Genomic DNA, 15,202 nt, shown 5'->3' with positions numbered 1-15,202 from the left:
ATGGTGAACTCACGCTGTCAGCACCATAGCCTCAACGAAGAACGCTCTAAAACATCCTCTGTGTAACATGGGCGTCCCGCTTCTTAAGCTTTGGGTTGCCTGCACGGGAGATGATGCCCTTCTGCCTAATGCGAGCTTGAGGAAAGCACGAACACCTTTTGCGACGAAAGACGAAAGCCCCTGGGCAGCAGTCGATGAAACAAGTTATCTATTCGCCCATTATGGATACGCCCCGACCAACCCCCATCACGGAGGACATGTCCTATAAGCAGCGCCCCTTACAACATACCATCAACACGGGGAACCTGGAGCCACATTTTATGACCTTTCGCGGGCTACAGCGGCTCAACATCGTCCGCCTGCAGAATGACATCGCGCAGATCAAGACAACGGCCTCGGACAAGAAACAGATATCCGGAGCGCAAAGCGAGGAGCTGACCAAGTTGCTACACGACTAGAGTAAACACCCTTACTTGCCTTGGAAACCTGCAGGCACGCTGGCTTATAGATGATGATGTAGCAAACGCTATCAAGGACTACGACTACCTGAACAAGCTGGTCCCCGTCACGGGCTCCGTCGCTAAGCGCCAGCGTTTGGACCTCGAGCAGGCCTTCGAGGAAGTCGGCACCTTACACGATGACCCGGGCGGGTACCGCCGCCTGCCCGACACTTCTTTACTACCGACGGACCCGATGCGCGATGCACTCAAGCGCCGGCTGCGCAAGTCGCTCACCTACACGAAGCGCGAGATGGGCCGGCGCACGACCGAGTACCTGCTGGGCCGCGAGCCGCCCGAGGAGGTCTCGCCCTTCGTGGACAAGCTGGCACGGTTCATCGTGGCATTCATCGGCGGGACGGCGCTCGTGGTTCCTATGCTGATTATGCGGTTGCCGGATGTCAGCTTGACGAAGAGCTTGGTTACCGTCTCGGTCGCGGTCTTGCTCTTTGCGGCGGCGCTGTCGGTTGGGCTTATGGCGTCGAATATGGAGACGATGGTGTCGACAGCTACGTATGCGGCTGTCTTGGCCGTCTTCGTGGGGACTACATCCCAGGTGATGCTCTTGAATCCTAGCGCCGATTGTAACATGATATCTGACGCTTCACGAAAGACCATCGCCTGACTTCTATTCTGCTCGCTCTTCTAAGTAGGATCTTTTTGACCCGCGCCCTACCCGATCAACATCCCAGCCCTGCTCATCCCGCTCTCACCAAACCATGATCGGTTTCACCACAGTCCCTTTTATCATCGACGCGATCGCAGCCTCCCAATCGTCAAAGCTAAAGGACTGCACCAGCGTCTCAAAGGGGAAATCGCCGTCCTTCCACCACCGGATCATCCGCGGGATGTACTCAGCCGTATCGGCGTGCCCCATCACCGCCCCAAAGTACTGCTTCCCCGTATCCATCCAAGCCTGCATGGGCAGATGCACCACCGCGTCCGGCATCCCCGCGCCGACCTGGATGATCTTGCCCATGTACCGCGTCGCCTCCACCGCCGCCATCACCAGCGGCTGGTGCCCGCTCGCATCGATCGCGACCGTCGGCCCCAGCCCGCCCGCCGCATCCCGTATCGCCCCCACGAGGTCCCCGTCGTCGCCGCCACCTCCGTCGTGTCGACGACGTGCGTCGCCCCCAGCTCCCGCGCGAGCGCCAGCCGCGCGGGGACCCGGTCCACCCCGACGATGTGCGCGCACCCGCTGTTCTTGGCCGCCATGACGGCGGCCAGCCCGACGCCGCCCAGGCCCATGACGGCGACGGCGTCGTCGGGCCCCGCCTTGGCGACGTTGACGACGGTGCCGCTGCCCGTGAGGAGGCCGCAGCCGAAGGGGGCGAGGAGCTTCAGGTCGTCGCGCGTCAGGCCCAGGCCAGCGACGTTGACGACGGATTTGGCGCTCGCGATGGTGTGCTGCGCGAAGCTCGACTGGCCGAAGAAGAGGCCGCCGAGGGTTGAGGCCTTGTCGTCGGAAGCCGAAGCAGATTGCGGGGTGAAGACGGGACCGCCCAGGAAGTTGATCTGGAAGAAGGAGGTGCAGTGCGAGACCGGGCCGGTCTTGCAGACGTGGCAGTTCCCGCAGTACGTGGAGGACAGCAGGACCGGGTCGCCGGGTTGGACGTGTGTTACGGCGCTCCCGACTTTCTGCACGTAGCCCGAACCTGTTGCCGTGACATTTGTCAGACTTCTGAGCTACACCGCAAAGAGGGTTGGAAGGGATCACAGCATACCTTCGTGTCCCAGGACCCTCGGGTAGTAAACACCGGGTACGCCCTTATCGTCTGGCGTGTCGCCGCAGTGCAGGTCTGTATGGCAAAGTCCTGAGGCCACCATCTCCACGAGGACCTCGTCCTCCATGGCCCATTTTCCCTCGGAGAAAGGCCCCCGCGCCACCAAGGCGCGGGACTTGACGGGACTGCTGTCCATGATCCCTTGGTTCAAGTGGCGCCTGCGATAAGAAGATGCGGTAGCTATTTGCTAAAGAGAGTTACGCAGGTCGTGATACAAACGATGCAAGGGCGGAATGAGAGTTGTTAAGACATGCAGCTCGCGAAACCAACGTGGGAAACATGTTGACTTTTAGATCTCCTATCACCTGGCTAGCGCGGCATGGGTACTCCCGTCGTTGGTTCATGAGCGGGGAATTTTGTTATCAACCTTCAGGTTCAGGCGAGGGAGCACGAGTCAGCCATCCAACCACAGCCCAGCCGCATCTCCAATCAACTGCCGCACGTCGCGATTCCCACTCCCGTCCATGTCCACCCAGTTTTACTCCGCATTTGCTTCCCCAGTGTTTACCCCGGCCTCGGGTCGGGTCTTCGGAAGCGGGGAAGGCCAAGTCACGATCGTCAATTCCGGTAGTTCTGCTCGGCGGGGTTCAGTTCGACCACCAAATCTATGACAAACAAATGGCATTGCCGCGCATATCAAAGAGCATTCTCTTGAATTTTTTTGGGGACTCTTATCCACGAATGGCTTTGTCTCCAAGATAATCAACAATGGCATATCATGCGTTTGTCAAGAACAATGTCCTTTGTGAGATGTGTTACGTATTTAATAGTCTGCTCAAGCGCTCGATCCCTGTGTTTGTTTAATTCCTCAAGACTCTGACCATCACGACATCAAACTCGCTCCAGGCAGGCATTCCATCGCATTTAAAACCCCAGCACATCTCTCTCTCTTTTGACAAGATGTGCGTCCAGCAATACACGACCCTGACCTGCCCTGGCTGTGGGTACCACTACCCCTACCGCCTCGACATCCCCATCCACTGCCCCGAGTCCCTCATGGGCTCTGAGCCCGGCTTCGGCACCTGCCTCGACGGCGTCAAGCAGACGTACCTGTGGCCCCCGCACAAAGACAAAGGCCCGCCTCAGCTGGCGGGCCCGGCCGCGTACGGCAAGAGCCAGGAGCGGGTAAGACGTCTATTTGAGCAGGTCTGGAGCCAGAGACAGAGGAGGACCTGGTATCATCCCGCCCTGCGCGAGTATGCACTTACCTGCCTTTTCAACCCCAACGAGTTGATGGAGGGGGCGTTCGATCCGCGGGCGGCGGCGCGGTCGGGCGGCGGACACTACGAGGAGATTCGGGATGCTCCCATTGTTCGTGAGGGCGGATATATTTATGAGACGCAGCTGAAGAATTTGGGCGAGATGATCCTTTTCCACGACTGCTGCTGATGTCTGCTCATCCTGAAAACAGCCCCGGATCGATCAGCCACTAAGTGGTCGGGCTTTTCTGTCAGCCAATGTAACGATGGTGCAGACAAAGGTAAGTGCAGTAGCTATATGGCGTGGACATCAGATTTTTCTAGCGAAATATCTACAAATAAGGGAGCCTACATTCTGATAAATCCTGAATAGTGTATAAACCAAATCAAAATATCCACCCGACTTTGGGAATAACAATGTGCAATACGCAGGGAGTAGTATGTTACAGGAACACCACATGACCGATCGAACCCCCTGATTGTTGGCTGCAAGTAAAAATCGGCAAATTACAAAATATCTTCTTGGAAGTTGACAGACCCATTTGACACGCCCCAAGCGAGATCGTGCCTGACGCGAGCAGGTGAAAATAATAGTTTCCTGCCAGTCCAACCAATGCCGAACGAAGCCTTCGGGACCACCATGTACGACGCCGCCCCAGGGTTATGCATCTAGTTATATAAGTTGTCACTTTGGAGATCATGATGCATCTGATTGGTAGTTCCGGTAGTCTGGTAGCTCCTTTGGCAACATGGGAAAGTCTAACAATCTGATACTGCCCTAGACCCCCATCTGCCGACTACATACGGGCTAGTAGGTCTAAGGCCTTACTTGCGAGCCGCCGTGCATGGTGGCGCAAACTAATTTTCTCGCTCAAAATCACACTCAGGTGTGTTATTTAAAACGCACGCTCCTAGTCTCACAAAGTCTGCAATGACTGGATACAAACTTCAATATCTGAGCTGAAAAGAGCAGCAGGTTTCCGGTTCGGGCGCGAAATATTGCGCTTCTTTCTGTCTTTCGTTTTGCGTGTTTCGTTTCACCCCTGTCTGAATACATAATTGTCCGTTTGAAAATCCATCATGACCATGACTTACTTCCTCCTCGGCAAACAGATCGCTAAGCCGGTCGGCAAGCGTCGTCGAATCGTTGTCGCTGGGAGACAAGAAGTCTCGGAACAAGTCGGCAACCGTTTGTCTTGGCGATCCAACTCGCTGACGACAACGCCAAGAAACTACAGGATCCCCTTACCCACAAGTCCGGGTCTCGGCAGTGTCGAGCCTGTGGGCTTTTCTACGACCAACAAGACTGTTTACACGGAGCTCTCGTCCGTACAACAACAGCATATTGCATGGGTTTCGGGTTCGGGTTCGAGTGACGAGGAGCCCGAGGTGAGGAGGATTTAGCAATTGAGCATCACCAACACTCGTTTTATCACTGCGCGTCGCGTCACAACGGGAACGATGGGGCTTCCAACTTCAGAGTCCGAGAAATCGGGCCAATGGACGATTCAAGCACGACGCGATCTCAGAGATGGGGTCCAGACTCACTATACCTACCCCCAACACGGGTTGGGTGCTAGCCATGCTGAGACTGGTGGCAAGCTATGGACCCCCGAACGGGCTTCATGGGCAACGTGGCTCTTGTCAAGTTTCGCCATGTCCGTTGTGTTGAGCCTTTTGCTGGACGGCCGGCCGCTAGACCTTCTGTCGGGGTCCGGGCGTCGGCTCGAAGGCGAGACAGAGACCATTCCTAATAACACGACAAAAGCAATACCGCACACGCCACTGCTTGAGAGACGCGGAACGTGCCAGTCCGGCGGCTCCGACGTCGCGACCTACAACCTCCCCTGCGCGTCGGCGCCCTCTTCATCATCCTCGCCGTCTCCTCGGCGGCCTGCGCCTTCCCCATCCTCGTGACCCGGCTTCCGGGGTTGCGGATCCCGGACAACTTCTTCTTCGCGGTCCGGCACTTCGGCACGGGCGTGCTGATCGCCACGGCGTTCGTGCACCTGCTGCCCACCGCCTTCACGCTGCTGGGGGACCCCTGCCTGGGCAAGTTCTGGACCGAGGACTTCGAGGCGATGCCCGGCGCCATCGCGCTGGTGGGGATCTTTGTCGTTACGGTTATTGAGATGCTGCTGCATCCTGCGAGGCGGACGGCGGTACCGGATGGGGACGAGGATGAGAAGAAGAAGTCGGCAGCGGCGGCTCCGGCTTCCGAGGTGCGGGCGAAGAGGCCTGTCGTTGGTCGCTCGGAGAGCATTGGGCGCACTTTGTCGAATATCACCAGTCGGCCCAGCACCGATGTCATCCGAGCATCCGGGAGGACGGATGAAAATACTGTGCCAAAAGAGACACCAGAAGACGCGGAGGATGCGGAGGCCGGGTTGCCTGTTGGTCCACCGGTTCTCACCGAGACCCAGAAGCACCGGAAAGACATCATGCAGATCGTCTTGCTCGAAATGGGCATCTTGTTCCATAGCGTCTTCATCGGGATGGCGCTGAGTGTCTCGATTGGCGGCAACGAGTTCGTCGTTCTGCTCATCGCCATCGCCTTTCATCGTAAGCACACATCCCATCATCCTTATTCCGAGGCTGGTACAGAAGAAGCTAACCTCCGCAAACAGAGACTTTCGAAGGCCTTGCCCTCGGTGCAAGGATCGCCGCCATCGAGTGGCCCGAGAAGAGCCTCCAACCGATCTTCATGGCCGTTGCGTACGGCTGCACTACACCCATTGGCCAAGCCATCGGTCTCGCCGCCCGGTCGGCGTACAGCCCGGAGTCCGAGTTTGGGCTCATCCTCGTCGGCGTCATGAACGCGATATCCGCCGGTTTGTTGACCTTTGCTTCGTTAGTGGAGCTGCTGTCTGAGGATCTTCTGTCCGACGAGAGCTGGAGGATACTGCGAGGTCGGCGTCGGGTGTGTGCTTTTTGTTGGTCGTGGCGGGGGCGTTCCTCATGAGTCTTGTTGGTGCTTGGGCTTAGGTTCCCGATGTGTTCGGGCAATTGAGAGAGCGCTGGTGTAAATCAACTCCCTACATGGATCTCAATACCAAATTTGTGTTCTTGATTTGTGGCTAAATCTGTATGGTAACTGGACGTGTTAAGAGAGTTCAAAAGTATCTATCCGAAAAGGGGCAGCTTCAATTTGAGCCACGATACAACGACATCCAAACCACGACTACTCGGTTCCCATTGTTTGTTGTTCTAGCCTGTAACATAGATTTATGTCTCCTTTGTCAGATAGTCTCTCATTGTGAATACTCTCCGGGATTTCCTTGAATGCATGCTTTCAAAATGCCGTCAACAACGCAGTAGTCACTAGTTTCTGTAACAATTCATTATCGGCGAGGCCTCCTAGCATCATTGCATTGAATACAAATACCGGATTACCTTCCTCTCCCACGTCTGATGCTGAGATGCATCACACACCAGAGCAACCAACATCCTCGTACCAACATAAATCCTTTACCACACACACACACACACCCAAGTCCCCAATCGTCTCAGTTCTCGCCATGGCCGGCAACGACAACATCGTCCTCCACAACGCAAAGGCCTACGCCCAACAGGCCAAGGAGAGCCTCGCCTTCAGCCGCTTCGTCCTCCTCGCCAAAATGGCTCAAGACGCCAGCCTCTGCGCCCAAGACATCCGCTTCGTCCTCAGCAAGTACCACCAGTGGCTCGAGCCCGCCGGCCGCGCCAACCTGGCCAGGTTCGCAGGCAACCACATCAACTACGTGTCGCGAAACGTGGGCGCGATCCCGACGTCCCTGTACGAGGTCAAGGAGGGCGGGCGCGACTACGAGCTGCGCAAGGCGATTTTGCAGGGCGCCGTCGACGAGGTCGTGCGCGACCCGCTCGCGCTCTACGGTGAGAAGGGCTGGTTCCTCGATTTCGTCTGCTGGCTCAAGTGGGGCGAGCCGCTCGAGCTGGCCGTGTTGGATCCGGCCCTGTACGCCGTCCTCATGGCGCAGCAGCTGCTGGCGAACCCGGGCCTCGTGCTGCCCGAGCCGGTCATGGGCCGCGTCAAGCAGGCGTGGTGGTCGACCTTCAACATCAGGTCGAAGGCGCAGCTCGAGGCCTGCACGTGCGGACCCGTCGTGGACGAGGAGCGCGGGAGGGCTGTCTACCCTAATCACGGCGAGAAGATGCAGACGCTCACCGACCTCATGGATGACGTCTTTGCGCGTCTCAGTCCCCCGCTCGACCGCCAGAAGCTGTGTGATCAGCCTTGGGAGAAGAAGCCGAAGCCGGTCAATGATCTCGGGTTCAACAAGCGTTGGACCGACCTGCTGCATCTCCTGCAGGCGTTGGGTGTGAAGAACAGGATCGTGGCTCAGGAGGCTGCCTAGGCCTCGCGGGTGGAGATACGTAGCTAGGTGTGGCATGAGACAACCACTGCCCCGATCAATAAAAATCAACCAATCAACCTGAAAAGTGATTCCGTTTTATCAACAATGACTGATGTGACTATGAATTAAGACGCAGCTAATAATTTGAACGTAGTCTATCTAAATGCTATAGCACAAGCATCTTTTAGCCACTGATCACCCACGGCTTTTAGTCTGGCTAGTCGCTTCGTATTCCTCCGATCGCTCGAGGCCAACTGGGTCAGGAAGCGCTTGTACAGGGGTCGGCAGACGGGTATGCCGATGCAGATCATCGTGACGGCGATCTCGGCCGCGGATCAGACTATGAGACCGACCGTATCCTCTGTTGCATGATTAGTACACATACACTTCAGATATACCAAATTGACGGTAGGAAAGAAAAGAAAGTTCGTGCGCCAAACTACTGGAATAATTGTGGCTAGATAGCTCCGGCACTTCGAGTGTCCGTTTGATCCCGCAAGCTCCTGCACTGTACCAGGGACGGTCAGCATCGTGCGTACAGGGGGGGTTATTTAGCGGAGATATCTGTACGTACATGGCTCCCAGGCTCATGCTGACGAGGATGACAGTCTTCTCCCTTAGCTCCATGTTCAGTTTCCATATGAACAGCCAAGGGAACAAGGCGAAGAAGAACTCGACGAGGACGCATATGACTTTTAAACTCGTCTGGTCAGCATAAGTCCGTGATTGTGTTGACACACGAGCCGACGCAGTAGGTGTCATGTGGTGTACGTACTGCATAACGCCATTGAAGCCGGGGTCGAATCCACGTGGCAGGATCCGGCGATGCGACGATCCCACAGGTAGGCCGGCGGCGTGCACTGCAGCCAAAAGACGAAGCAAACTGATGCCGAGGCCGCCATGAGTGCCGACATGGCGATCCAGATGGCCCATTTGTGCGACTCCTCCAGCACGATGCGCAGAAGAAAGATGCCGAGGGACCATTTCGCTATGGCCATGCCCGTCACGGCAAAGGTTTGGCCAATGGCTTCGAAGAGCACCGCGCGGACCCGGTCGTCGGGGTCGAGGTCGTACATGTTTTGTCCGAATCCGTATCTGGCCGAGATCGCGGCGAATGCTGTGTAGCATACGAGAAATACCTGCAGTTTAGGAATCGCCAGGAGAGGTCAGCAAAAAGTGAATGGGTCCCAGAAAAGGAAAGGAAGTCACAAGCCGCCATACGTCGTCGCATCAGACTAACTCACAAAGGCCAATAGGTAGACTCCCTCGTCTATGCCAAAAGACTTGACGACCACCACGCGAGTGTATATCCTGAGAAGGACGAATATAAAGGTCGCGGCGGTCAGGGCCCACATGACAGTGATGGCCCACGGCCCGTCTCCTCCCATTGCCATCGTCCGCAGCCGTCAATAGGGCGGCTTGGGCAATCTGGTTGGAATGTGCGTACGTTGCAGGAAAAGAAAACAAAAAGTACGGGAGTCAATCCAATAACTCGAAGATCCAACGTTAAAAAGGGTTTTCACCCCCATGGGCAAACCACCGCCCCCTTTATGTACGACCGATGATCTATGCAGTCCACAATGAGATCGGCAAACCAGCAAGTTTCCAGGTTAATGCAGAAAATCAGGGGCATGATCGGCTGTGACACATGGCCAGAAACAACAAGCCGTCAAATTCCTGGTTGACGAAACAAGGATCGTGCTCTCGCCCCAGGTGATTTGGTTGATACTAAACTTGAACATTAGTAGCATCTGGTATACGGGGATGGAGGAAGATTAGCTGTTGCTGAATAACTGCAGCAGCCTATCGCGGACTCCGGAGCCCCGCTGACATCATACGATTGCTCCCTGTCGCAGCTCTCGGCCTGCACGATCGTCGCCATGCAAAGCCGCCATGCAAACTATGCCAAAACCTTGGGGGCCCGGGGGCCCGGCCTGGCCCGGCCCCTTGCTGTCAAACATCCCGACGAATCGGCACGCTAAACCCACAGCCCCACCGCGGGTGCAACGGTGAGTCAGAATTACCAAACTTCAGGCGAAGCTTGTGTCTTTAGAGTTTGATGAGGTCCCGAGCATCTTCGGACGACCGTTGCTACAACGGTTCTCGCTTGCGGCCAGACTTTCCGCGCTAAGTAAGTGTGAGCCTCATGAATGGGAGTTTCCTGCTGCTACTTATGTAGACAAAACCCAGGCTATCCCTTTGAACATGGGGCTTGAAGGAACCCGGAATTCAGATAGTGGCACAGTGGAGCGACTCGACGACGACTGAGCAAGGATACACCAGACGGCGATCCCTGCATCGGAATGCTATCCGACGTTACATCGAACCACCCCCGAAAGCGGCATCCGTAAACCCAAGTAGAACTGATCGGCCGGGGGCTCATCATCTCGTTTCCTGTCTGCGCTGCTGCCAGTCTGCCTGGGTCTGCGTTGGAACGAGTAATCAAGAGCGCTAAAGAGCTGAGTGAAATACCTCCCTTTTCCCCTCTTCTTCGTCTCTTCGTGTCTTCCTCTCCATACACCAATTCGTATTGGGGTCAGTAGTTCGTCAGAGATGTCAACCACGGAGGAAATCCGGTTTCTAGCCTCGGACTGGAGGTCGGCTCTCGTAGCCTTGCTCGTGGTGCCGTGTCTGACCACGGCTGTCTGGTGGACCATCTCCTACATCGTTTCCCCGTTGCGGCAATACCCCGGCCCCTTCCTTGCTGGTCAGAAGCAACACCTTTCCTACCCCGGGAGATTCTCCAGGTTCACCTGCTAAAACTCCATCTCCACAGGATGGACGAACTGGTGGCGATTCTTCCTCGTCCGCACAGGTTCCTACCATATCGGCATCAAGAGGCTCCACGACAAGCACGGGCCGGTCGTGCGAATCGGCCCCAATACGCTGGACATTGACTACCCGGAGCTGATCAAGAAGTTTTACGGCACCGATGGGAAATGGGAAAAGGTACGTCGCCAAAAGGTCACATGAAGCCGGAAGGTTTGACCAACCATGAACATATAGACCGAGTTCTACCAGAACAACAGTGCCATCGTCGATGGGAAAATCACGTATCATCTCTTCAGTGAGACGAACCAGAAACATCATGCCCGGATGAAGCGGCCAATCGTACAGTACTATTCCGCGAGTAGTGTACAGTCGCTGGAGCCCCTGATGGACAAGGTCATCGCCGACTTCTGTGGACACTTGGAAACGCGATTCGCGGGCGACAATGGCAAGGCGTTTGACTTGGGAGAGTGGATTGCTTTCTGTGAGTACAAGACCCTCGTGTGGCAGTTATTAGTACAAACGTCATCATGCTCATGAAAATACCAGGTTCGTGGGATATCAACGGTGCGGCCTCTTTCAGCAAGCGGTTTGGCTATATGGACAAGGGCTGTGATTACGACGAAACCATTTCCATTGCCGACAAGTCACTGGACTAGTAAGTACCTCCAAAGTTTGCCCTCGGATGATGTTCCCTTATTCTGACTGTTATTCCTTTTTTTTTCCTTTTTAGCTTCGCGGCTGTCGGGCAAATTCCCATCCTAGACTTCTTCCTGGACAAGAACCCCGTTATGAGGGTCGGGCCGCCCAATCTCGGCAACATCACCGGCATCTCTCTGCAGCACCTCATCGCCCGCCTGCAAGGCAAGGACGCCAACTTCGATCCCAACGTGCCCGACTTCCTGCAGCACTTCATCGACACCAAGCAGACCAACCCGGACCTGGTAGACGACGGCATCATCATGGGCTACCTCCTGGTCAACCTCCTCGCCGGCGCCGACACCACCGCCATCACCATACGTGCTATCTTCTACTACGCGCTGCACGAGCCCCGCGCCTACCGCAAACTGGAAGAGGAGATCCTCGCAGCCGATCTCGGAAACACCGAAGATAAAGTAGCGCCGTTTGCTGCTTGTTGCAAGCTGCCGTACCTCGAGGCCGTGGTCCGCGAGGCCATGCGGATGCACCCGGGCGTCTGCATGCTGCTGGAGCGCTACGTCCCCGCCGAAGGCCTCACCCTGCCCGACGGGCGCTTCGTTCCCGCGGGGACGGCGGTGGGCGTCAACCCGTACGTCGCGGGCCGCAACCCCGGCGTCTGGGGCGCGGACGCGGACACGTACCGGCCCGAGCGGTGGCTGCGCGGCCACGCGCCGGGAACGCCGGACGAGACCGACGACGAGTACATGCTGCGGATGCGGCGCTTCAACGCGTCCGACCTGACGTTTGGCGGGGGCAGCCACGTCTGCATCGGACGGCACCTGGCGCAGCTCGAGGTTTACAAAATCGTCGCCACCGTCGTGAGGCGGTACCACGTGGAGCTCGAGGATCCGGCGAAGGAGTGGGAGGTTACGGGGAGCTGGTTTACGAGGCAGAAGGGTTTGGTGTGCCGCTTACGTCTGCGCGCTGGCTAGATAACGAAAAGTGCGTGACGATGACAACATGCATCGAAATTCGTGATAGTAGACATCGCCACATGCCTTAGCTCACAACAGCGGACGTTTTTCCCTTTCGAGACAGCGCCGGCAATCATTACTTAGTGTCTACGTTGTTCGCGACATGTTCTAGCTCGTTTCGATTGATGAGCTGGCCCAGAACTGCGGCTACTGGATGGGTACCGGAACGAATGTCCGGTTCCTTGTTGTGGGCGCAGATTGGGGTTTTATAGATCACAGATTCCGGGTCAAACCCCCAACACTCAGGGATAGCACGGCAAGGTCGGCCTGGCCGATCTAACATGGCACGAGAATAGGAACTTTTTAATTACAGGAGTTTATTCGTAGGGCTGAATTGATGCTGTTAGCGGTTACAGGTGCGATAGTCTCGGCTGACGCCGGGCGCTACGGGATAGTGTCCCCCTTAATAGTGCCTGGGGTGGATACTTCCATTTTTATCTCAGGCACCAGACCGAGACGGACTAGTGGTAGATCCCCCGGCTTCGCATTGTGACATGGAGTGAGTCTCTACTACGGAACCGCGGGCCCTTCCCATACTCCGGGACTCTGGTACATGATCGGCAAATGATGACGCTACACGAATATGCCAGTGTGGCAGTGTCATGTGATGCCCAGAATAACACCTCCGAGCCCATGGTTTCGCACTCTAGCTTGTGAATGCGACTAGACACCTTTCACATTTGACAAGAGAAAGCCTGTTTCACCTCCGATCCCATACCCATGTTTTGGCCACCGCGGTCCCCGTGTTCTGGTCCGATAGTGGACGCGTGGGGGTTAAGGCAACAGAAAATAAAGCCGAAGCAGACATCTGTATTTATCTCGACATGTCTCGCACTTGATTCTTCGCTCTTTTCACTACACACGAAACGTTGAACGTCTCTTTGGCTTTTTCCTATTTACCTAACGCGACACACACACACACACGAGTCAAGATGCCGGCATCACTATCAGACCACTCCACGAGGACGAGCAATCCCGTGGAACGAACCATAACGGAACGATCCACGATACACCCCACGAACTCCATTGACGAACACGACAACTTTTTGAACATCAGCAGAGCCAAGACGCCCCGGGCCCACCGGTTCGGCCCCGGCAGCCGCACCCGCTCACATACCAACAACAACGGCCACGAGTCCGACTTTGACCAGCGGGACAGCGGCTCCTACTTCGAGGGCGCGACCCTGAACAACGTCGCGGCGGCGCCCGGCTCGCCCCTGCCGTCGCAGTTCGCGTCGCCCTCGCGGCGGACCATGTCCTTCTACGAGATGCAGGAGCAGGCCAAGCAGGCCAAGAAGGACGCCAAGCTGCAGGCGAAAAAGGCGCGGCGCCAGTCCCTCATGCTCCAGCGCGCCTCGTGGCGCAGCGGAGAGATGCCGTACAACTACGCCGACATGATCGGCGGCAACCGCCACGACTACAACCCGCCCACCATGGGCCGCCCCCCAGCCGCGCGACATGATGCGCGACAACCGCCACAGCGCGGGGACCTGGACCATGACGGGCGGCGGCGGCGGCGGCGGCGGCGGCAGTGGCAGGGACACGCCGGATCCCTTCTCCATGCGTTTGCCTTTAACCATGTGGATGCACAGCGAGGCCAAGAACCTCTTCGTGGCGGCGCTCGGCGAGTGGGTTGGCACCACCATGTTTCTCTTCTTCGCCTTCGCCGGCACGCAGGTGGCCAACGCCGGCAGCAAGACCCCCGCCGCCGCCACGACGACCAACGCGACGGCCGGTTTCGACCCCGTCGTCATGCTCTACATCGCCGTGTCCTTCGGTTTCAGCCTCATGGTCAACGTCTGGGTCTTCTTCCGCATCTCGGGCGGCCTCTTCAACCCGGCCGTCACGCTGGCCCTCTGGGCCGTCCGCGCCGTCAGCGCGAAGCGCGCCATCGTCCTGTTCCTGAGCCAGATCGTCGGCAGCATCACGGCGTCGGCGCTGGTCCTGGCGCTGTTCCCGACGCGGTTCAACGTGCGGACGACGCTGAGCGAGGGCACGTCGCTGCCGCAGGGCGTGTTTATTGAGGCCTTCATGACGGCGCAGCTGGTCTTCACGATCCTGATGCTCGCGAAGGAGAAGCACAAGTCCACCTTCATTGCGCCCGTCGGTATCGGCCTGGCCCTCTTCGTCGCCGAGCTCGTGGGGGTCTACTATACCGGCGGTTCCCTGAACCCGGCGCGCAGTCTCGGCCCCTGCATCGTGACCGGCCAGTTCGACCCGGAGCACTGGGTGTACTGGGTCGGGCCAGGGATCGGCGCCCTTATCGCTATTGGGTTTTACCAGTTCATTAAGATGCTCGAGTACGAGATGGCGAACCCAGGCCAGGACGGCGACGACGAGAACGACCCGACCAAGAACCCGAACCACGAGCTGCGCGAGAAGCAGCGCGAGGCCACCATGCGCATCCTGTCGTCGCTCGGCATCGACCAGCAGCCGCCGCCACCGCAGCAGCAAGGACCGGGCACGCAGTACAGCAGCAGCGCGACCCGATCTGCCGAGGAAGGGACGCATTACCACCCGTCGCCCATCACCAGCATGGACGACAGCGACCACGAGCGGCGGCACAACCCGGGCGTGGCGCTGTCGACGGTGCAGTCCATGAGCGACCACGTCGCTAGTCCGACCACGGCCATCCACCACGACCTTCCGTCGGGGAGGAACTCGCCGCAGAAACACAGTGACCGGTCGTCTCGATCGGCGTCTTGATTTGGGTAGCTTTGGTTGCATTTGCATTTGTTCAGGTGGCGTTTACATAGTTGAAGCGATGGCTTTAGACCCAGGCATCTTTTTGTACATAGCATTGATTTTTTAACGTTGTATCATGGTTCATGTTAATCATACTTCATCCAAGGGCGAAGCTGTTTCTCCTATCCGTGCCATACCACATCAACCGTAAAATACATTCCATAAAATGACAACAAC

The 15,202-nt window shown here is 57.0% G+C and overlaps 9 protein-coding genes across 9 annotated transcripts; 7 read left to right on the top strand and 2 right to left on the bottom strand.

Moving 5' to 3' along the window:
• Positions 1-221: 221 nt before the first annotated feature.
• PG986_011599 (uncharacterized protein) lies at positions 222-1,122 on the top strand (the record flags this gene model as incomplete). The annotated part of the gene is made up of 2 exons (XM_066847821.1): positions 222-353; positions 493-1,122. The coding sequence occupies 2 exons, from the start codon at positions 222-224 to the stop codon at positions 1,120-1,122; spliced, it is 762 nt and encodes a 253-aa protein (XP_066694517.1).
• Positions 1,123-1,206: 84 nt separating this feature from the next.
• PG986_011598 (zinc-binding dehydrogenase) lies at positions 1,207-2,420 on the bottom strand (the record flags this gene model as incomplete). The annotated part of the gene is made up of 3 exons (XM_066847820.1): positions 1,207-1,522; positions 1,582-2,155; positions 2,225-2,420. The coding sequence occupies 3 exons, from the start codon at positions 2,418-2,420 to the stop codon at positions 1,207-1,209; spliced, it is 1,086 nt and encodes a 361-aa protein (XP_066694516.1).
• Positions 2,421-3,184: 764 nt separating this feature from the next.
• Positions 3,185-3,673, top strand: PG986_011597 (uncharacterized protein; the record flags this gene model as incomplete). The annotated part of the gene is made up of 1 exon (XM_066847819.1): positions 3,185-3,673. The coding sequence occupies one exon, from the start codon at positions 3,185-3,187 to the stop codon at positions 3,671-3,673; it is 489 nt and encodes a 162-aa protein (XP_066694515.1).
• Positions 3,674-4,563: 890 nt separating this feature from the next.
• On the top strand, positions 4,564-4,887 carry PG986_011596 (uncharacterized protein; the record flags this gene model as incomplete). Its single annotated transcript, XM_066847818.1, has 1 exon — positions 4,564-4,887. The coding sequence occupies one exon, from the start codon at positions 4,564-4,566 to the stop codon at positions 4,885-4,887; it is 324 nt and encodes a 107-aa protein (XP_066694514.1).
• A 57-nt stretch (positions 4,888-4,944) lies between these two features.
• On the top strand, positions 4,945-6,445 carry PG986_011595 (uncharacterized protein; the record flags this gene model as incomplete). Its single annotated transcript, XM_066847817.1, has 3 exons — positions 4,945-5,203; positions 5,278-6,045; positions 6,111-6,445. 3 exons carry the CDS (start codon positions 4,945-4,947, stop codon positions 6,443-6,445), a joined length of 1,362 nt encoding a protein of 453 aa, XP_066694513.1.
• Positions 6,446-7,001: 556 nt separating this feature from the next.
• PG986_011594 (uncharacterized protein) lies at positions 7,002-7,838 on the top strand (the record flags this gene model as incomplete). Its single annotated transcript, XM_066847816.1, has 1 exon — positions 7,002-7,838. One exon carries the CDS (start codon positions 7,002-7,004, stop codon positions 7,836-7,838), a length of 837 nt encoding a protein of 278 aa, XP_066694512.1.
• Positions 7,839-7,993: 155 nt separating this feature from the next.
• On the bottom strand, positions 7,994-9,232 carry PG986_011593 (uncharacterized protein; the record flags this gene model as incomplete). Its single annotated transcript, XM_066847815.1, has 6 exons — positions 7,994-8,161; positions 8,192-8,199; positions 8,282-8,346; positions 8,413-8,530; positions 8,614-8,977; positions 9,083-9,232. The coding sequence occupies 6 exons, from the start codon at positions 9,230-9,232 to the stop codon at positions 7,994-7,996; spliced, it is 873 nt and encodes a 290-aa protein (XP_066694511.1).
• A 1,159-nt stretch (positions 9,233-10,391) lies between these two features.
• On the top strand, positions 10,392-12,238 carry PG986_011592 (Cytochrome P450 monooxygenase vrtE; the record flags this gene model as incomplete). The annotated part of the gene is made up of 5 exons (XM_066847814.1): positions 10,392-10,545; positions 10,615-10,787; positions 10,845-11,091; positions 11,157-11,265; positions 11,341-12,238. 5 exons carry the CDS (start codon positions 10,392-10,394, stop codon positions 12,236-12,238), a joined length of 1,581 nt encoding a protein of 526 aa, XP_066694510.1.
• Positions 12,239-13,212: 974 nt separating this feature from the next.
• Positions 13,213-14,986, top strand: PG986_011591 (uncharacterized protein; the record flags this gene model as incomplete). Its single annotated transcript, XM_066847813.1, has 2 exons — positions 13,213-13,844; positions 13,873-14,986. The coding sequence occupies 2 exons, from the start codon at positions 13,213-13,215 to the stop codon at positions 14,984-14,986; spliced, it is 1,746 nt and encodes a 581-aa protein (XP_066694509.1).
• Positions 14,987-15,202: the final 216 nt, after the last annotated feature.

This window comes from Apiospora aurea, assembly GCF_038362705.1.
Source record: "Apiospora aurea strain CBS 24483 chromosome Unknown utg000008l_segment0_segment0, whole genome shotgun sequence".
Lineage (NCBI taxonomy): Eukaryota > Fungi > Ascomycota > Sordariomycetes > Amphisphaeriales > Apiosporaceae > Apiospora > Apiospora aurea.
This window is presented reverse-complemented; position numbering and strand designations above follow the sequence as displayed.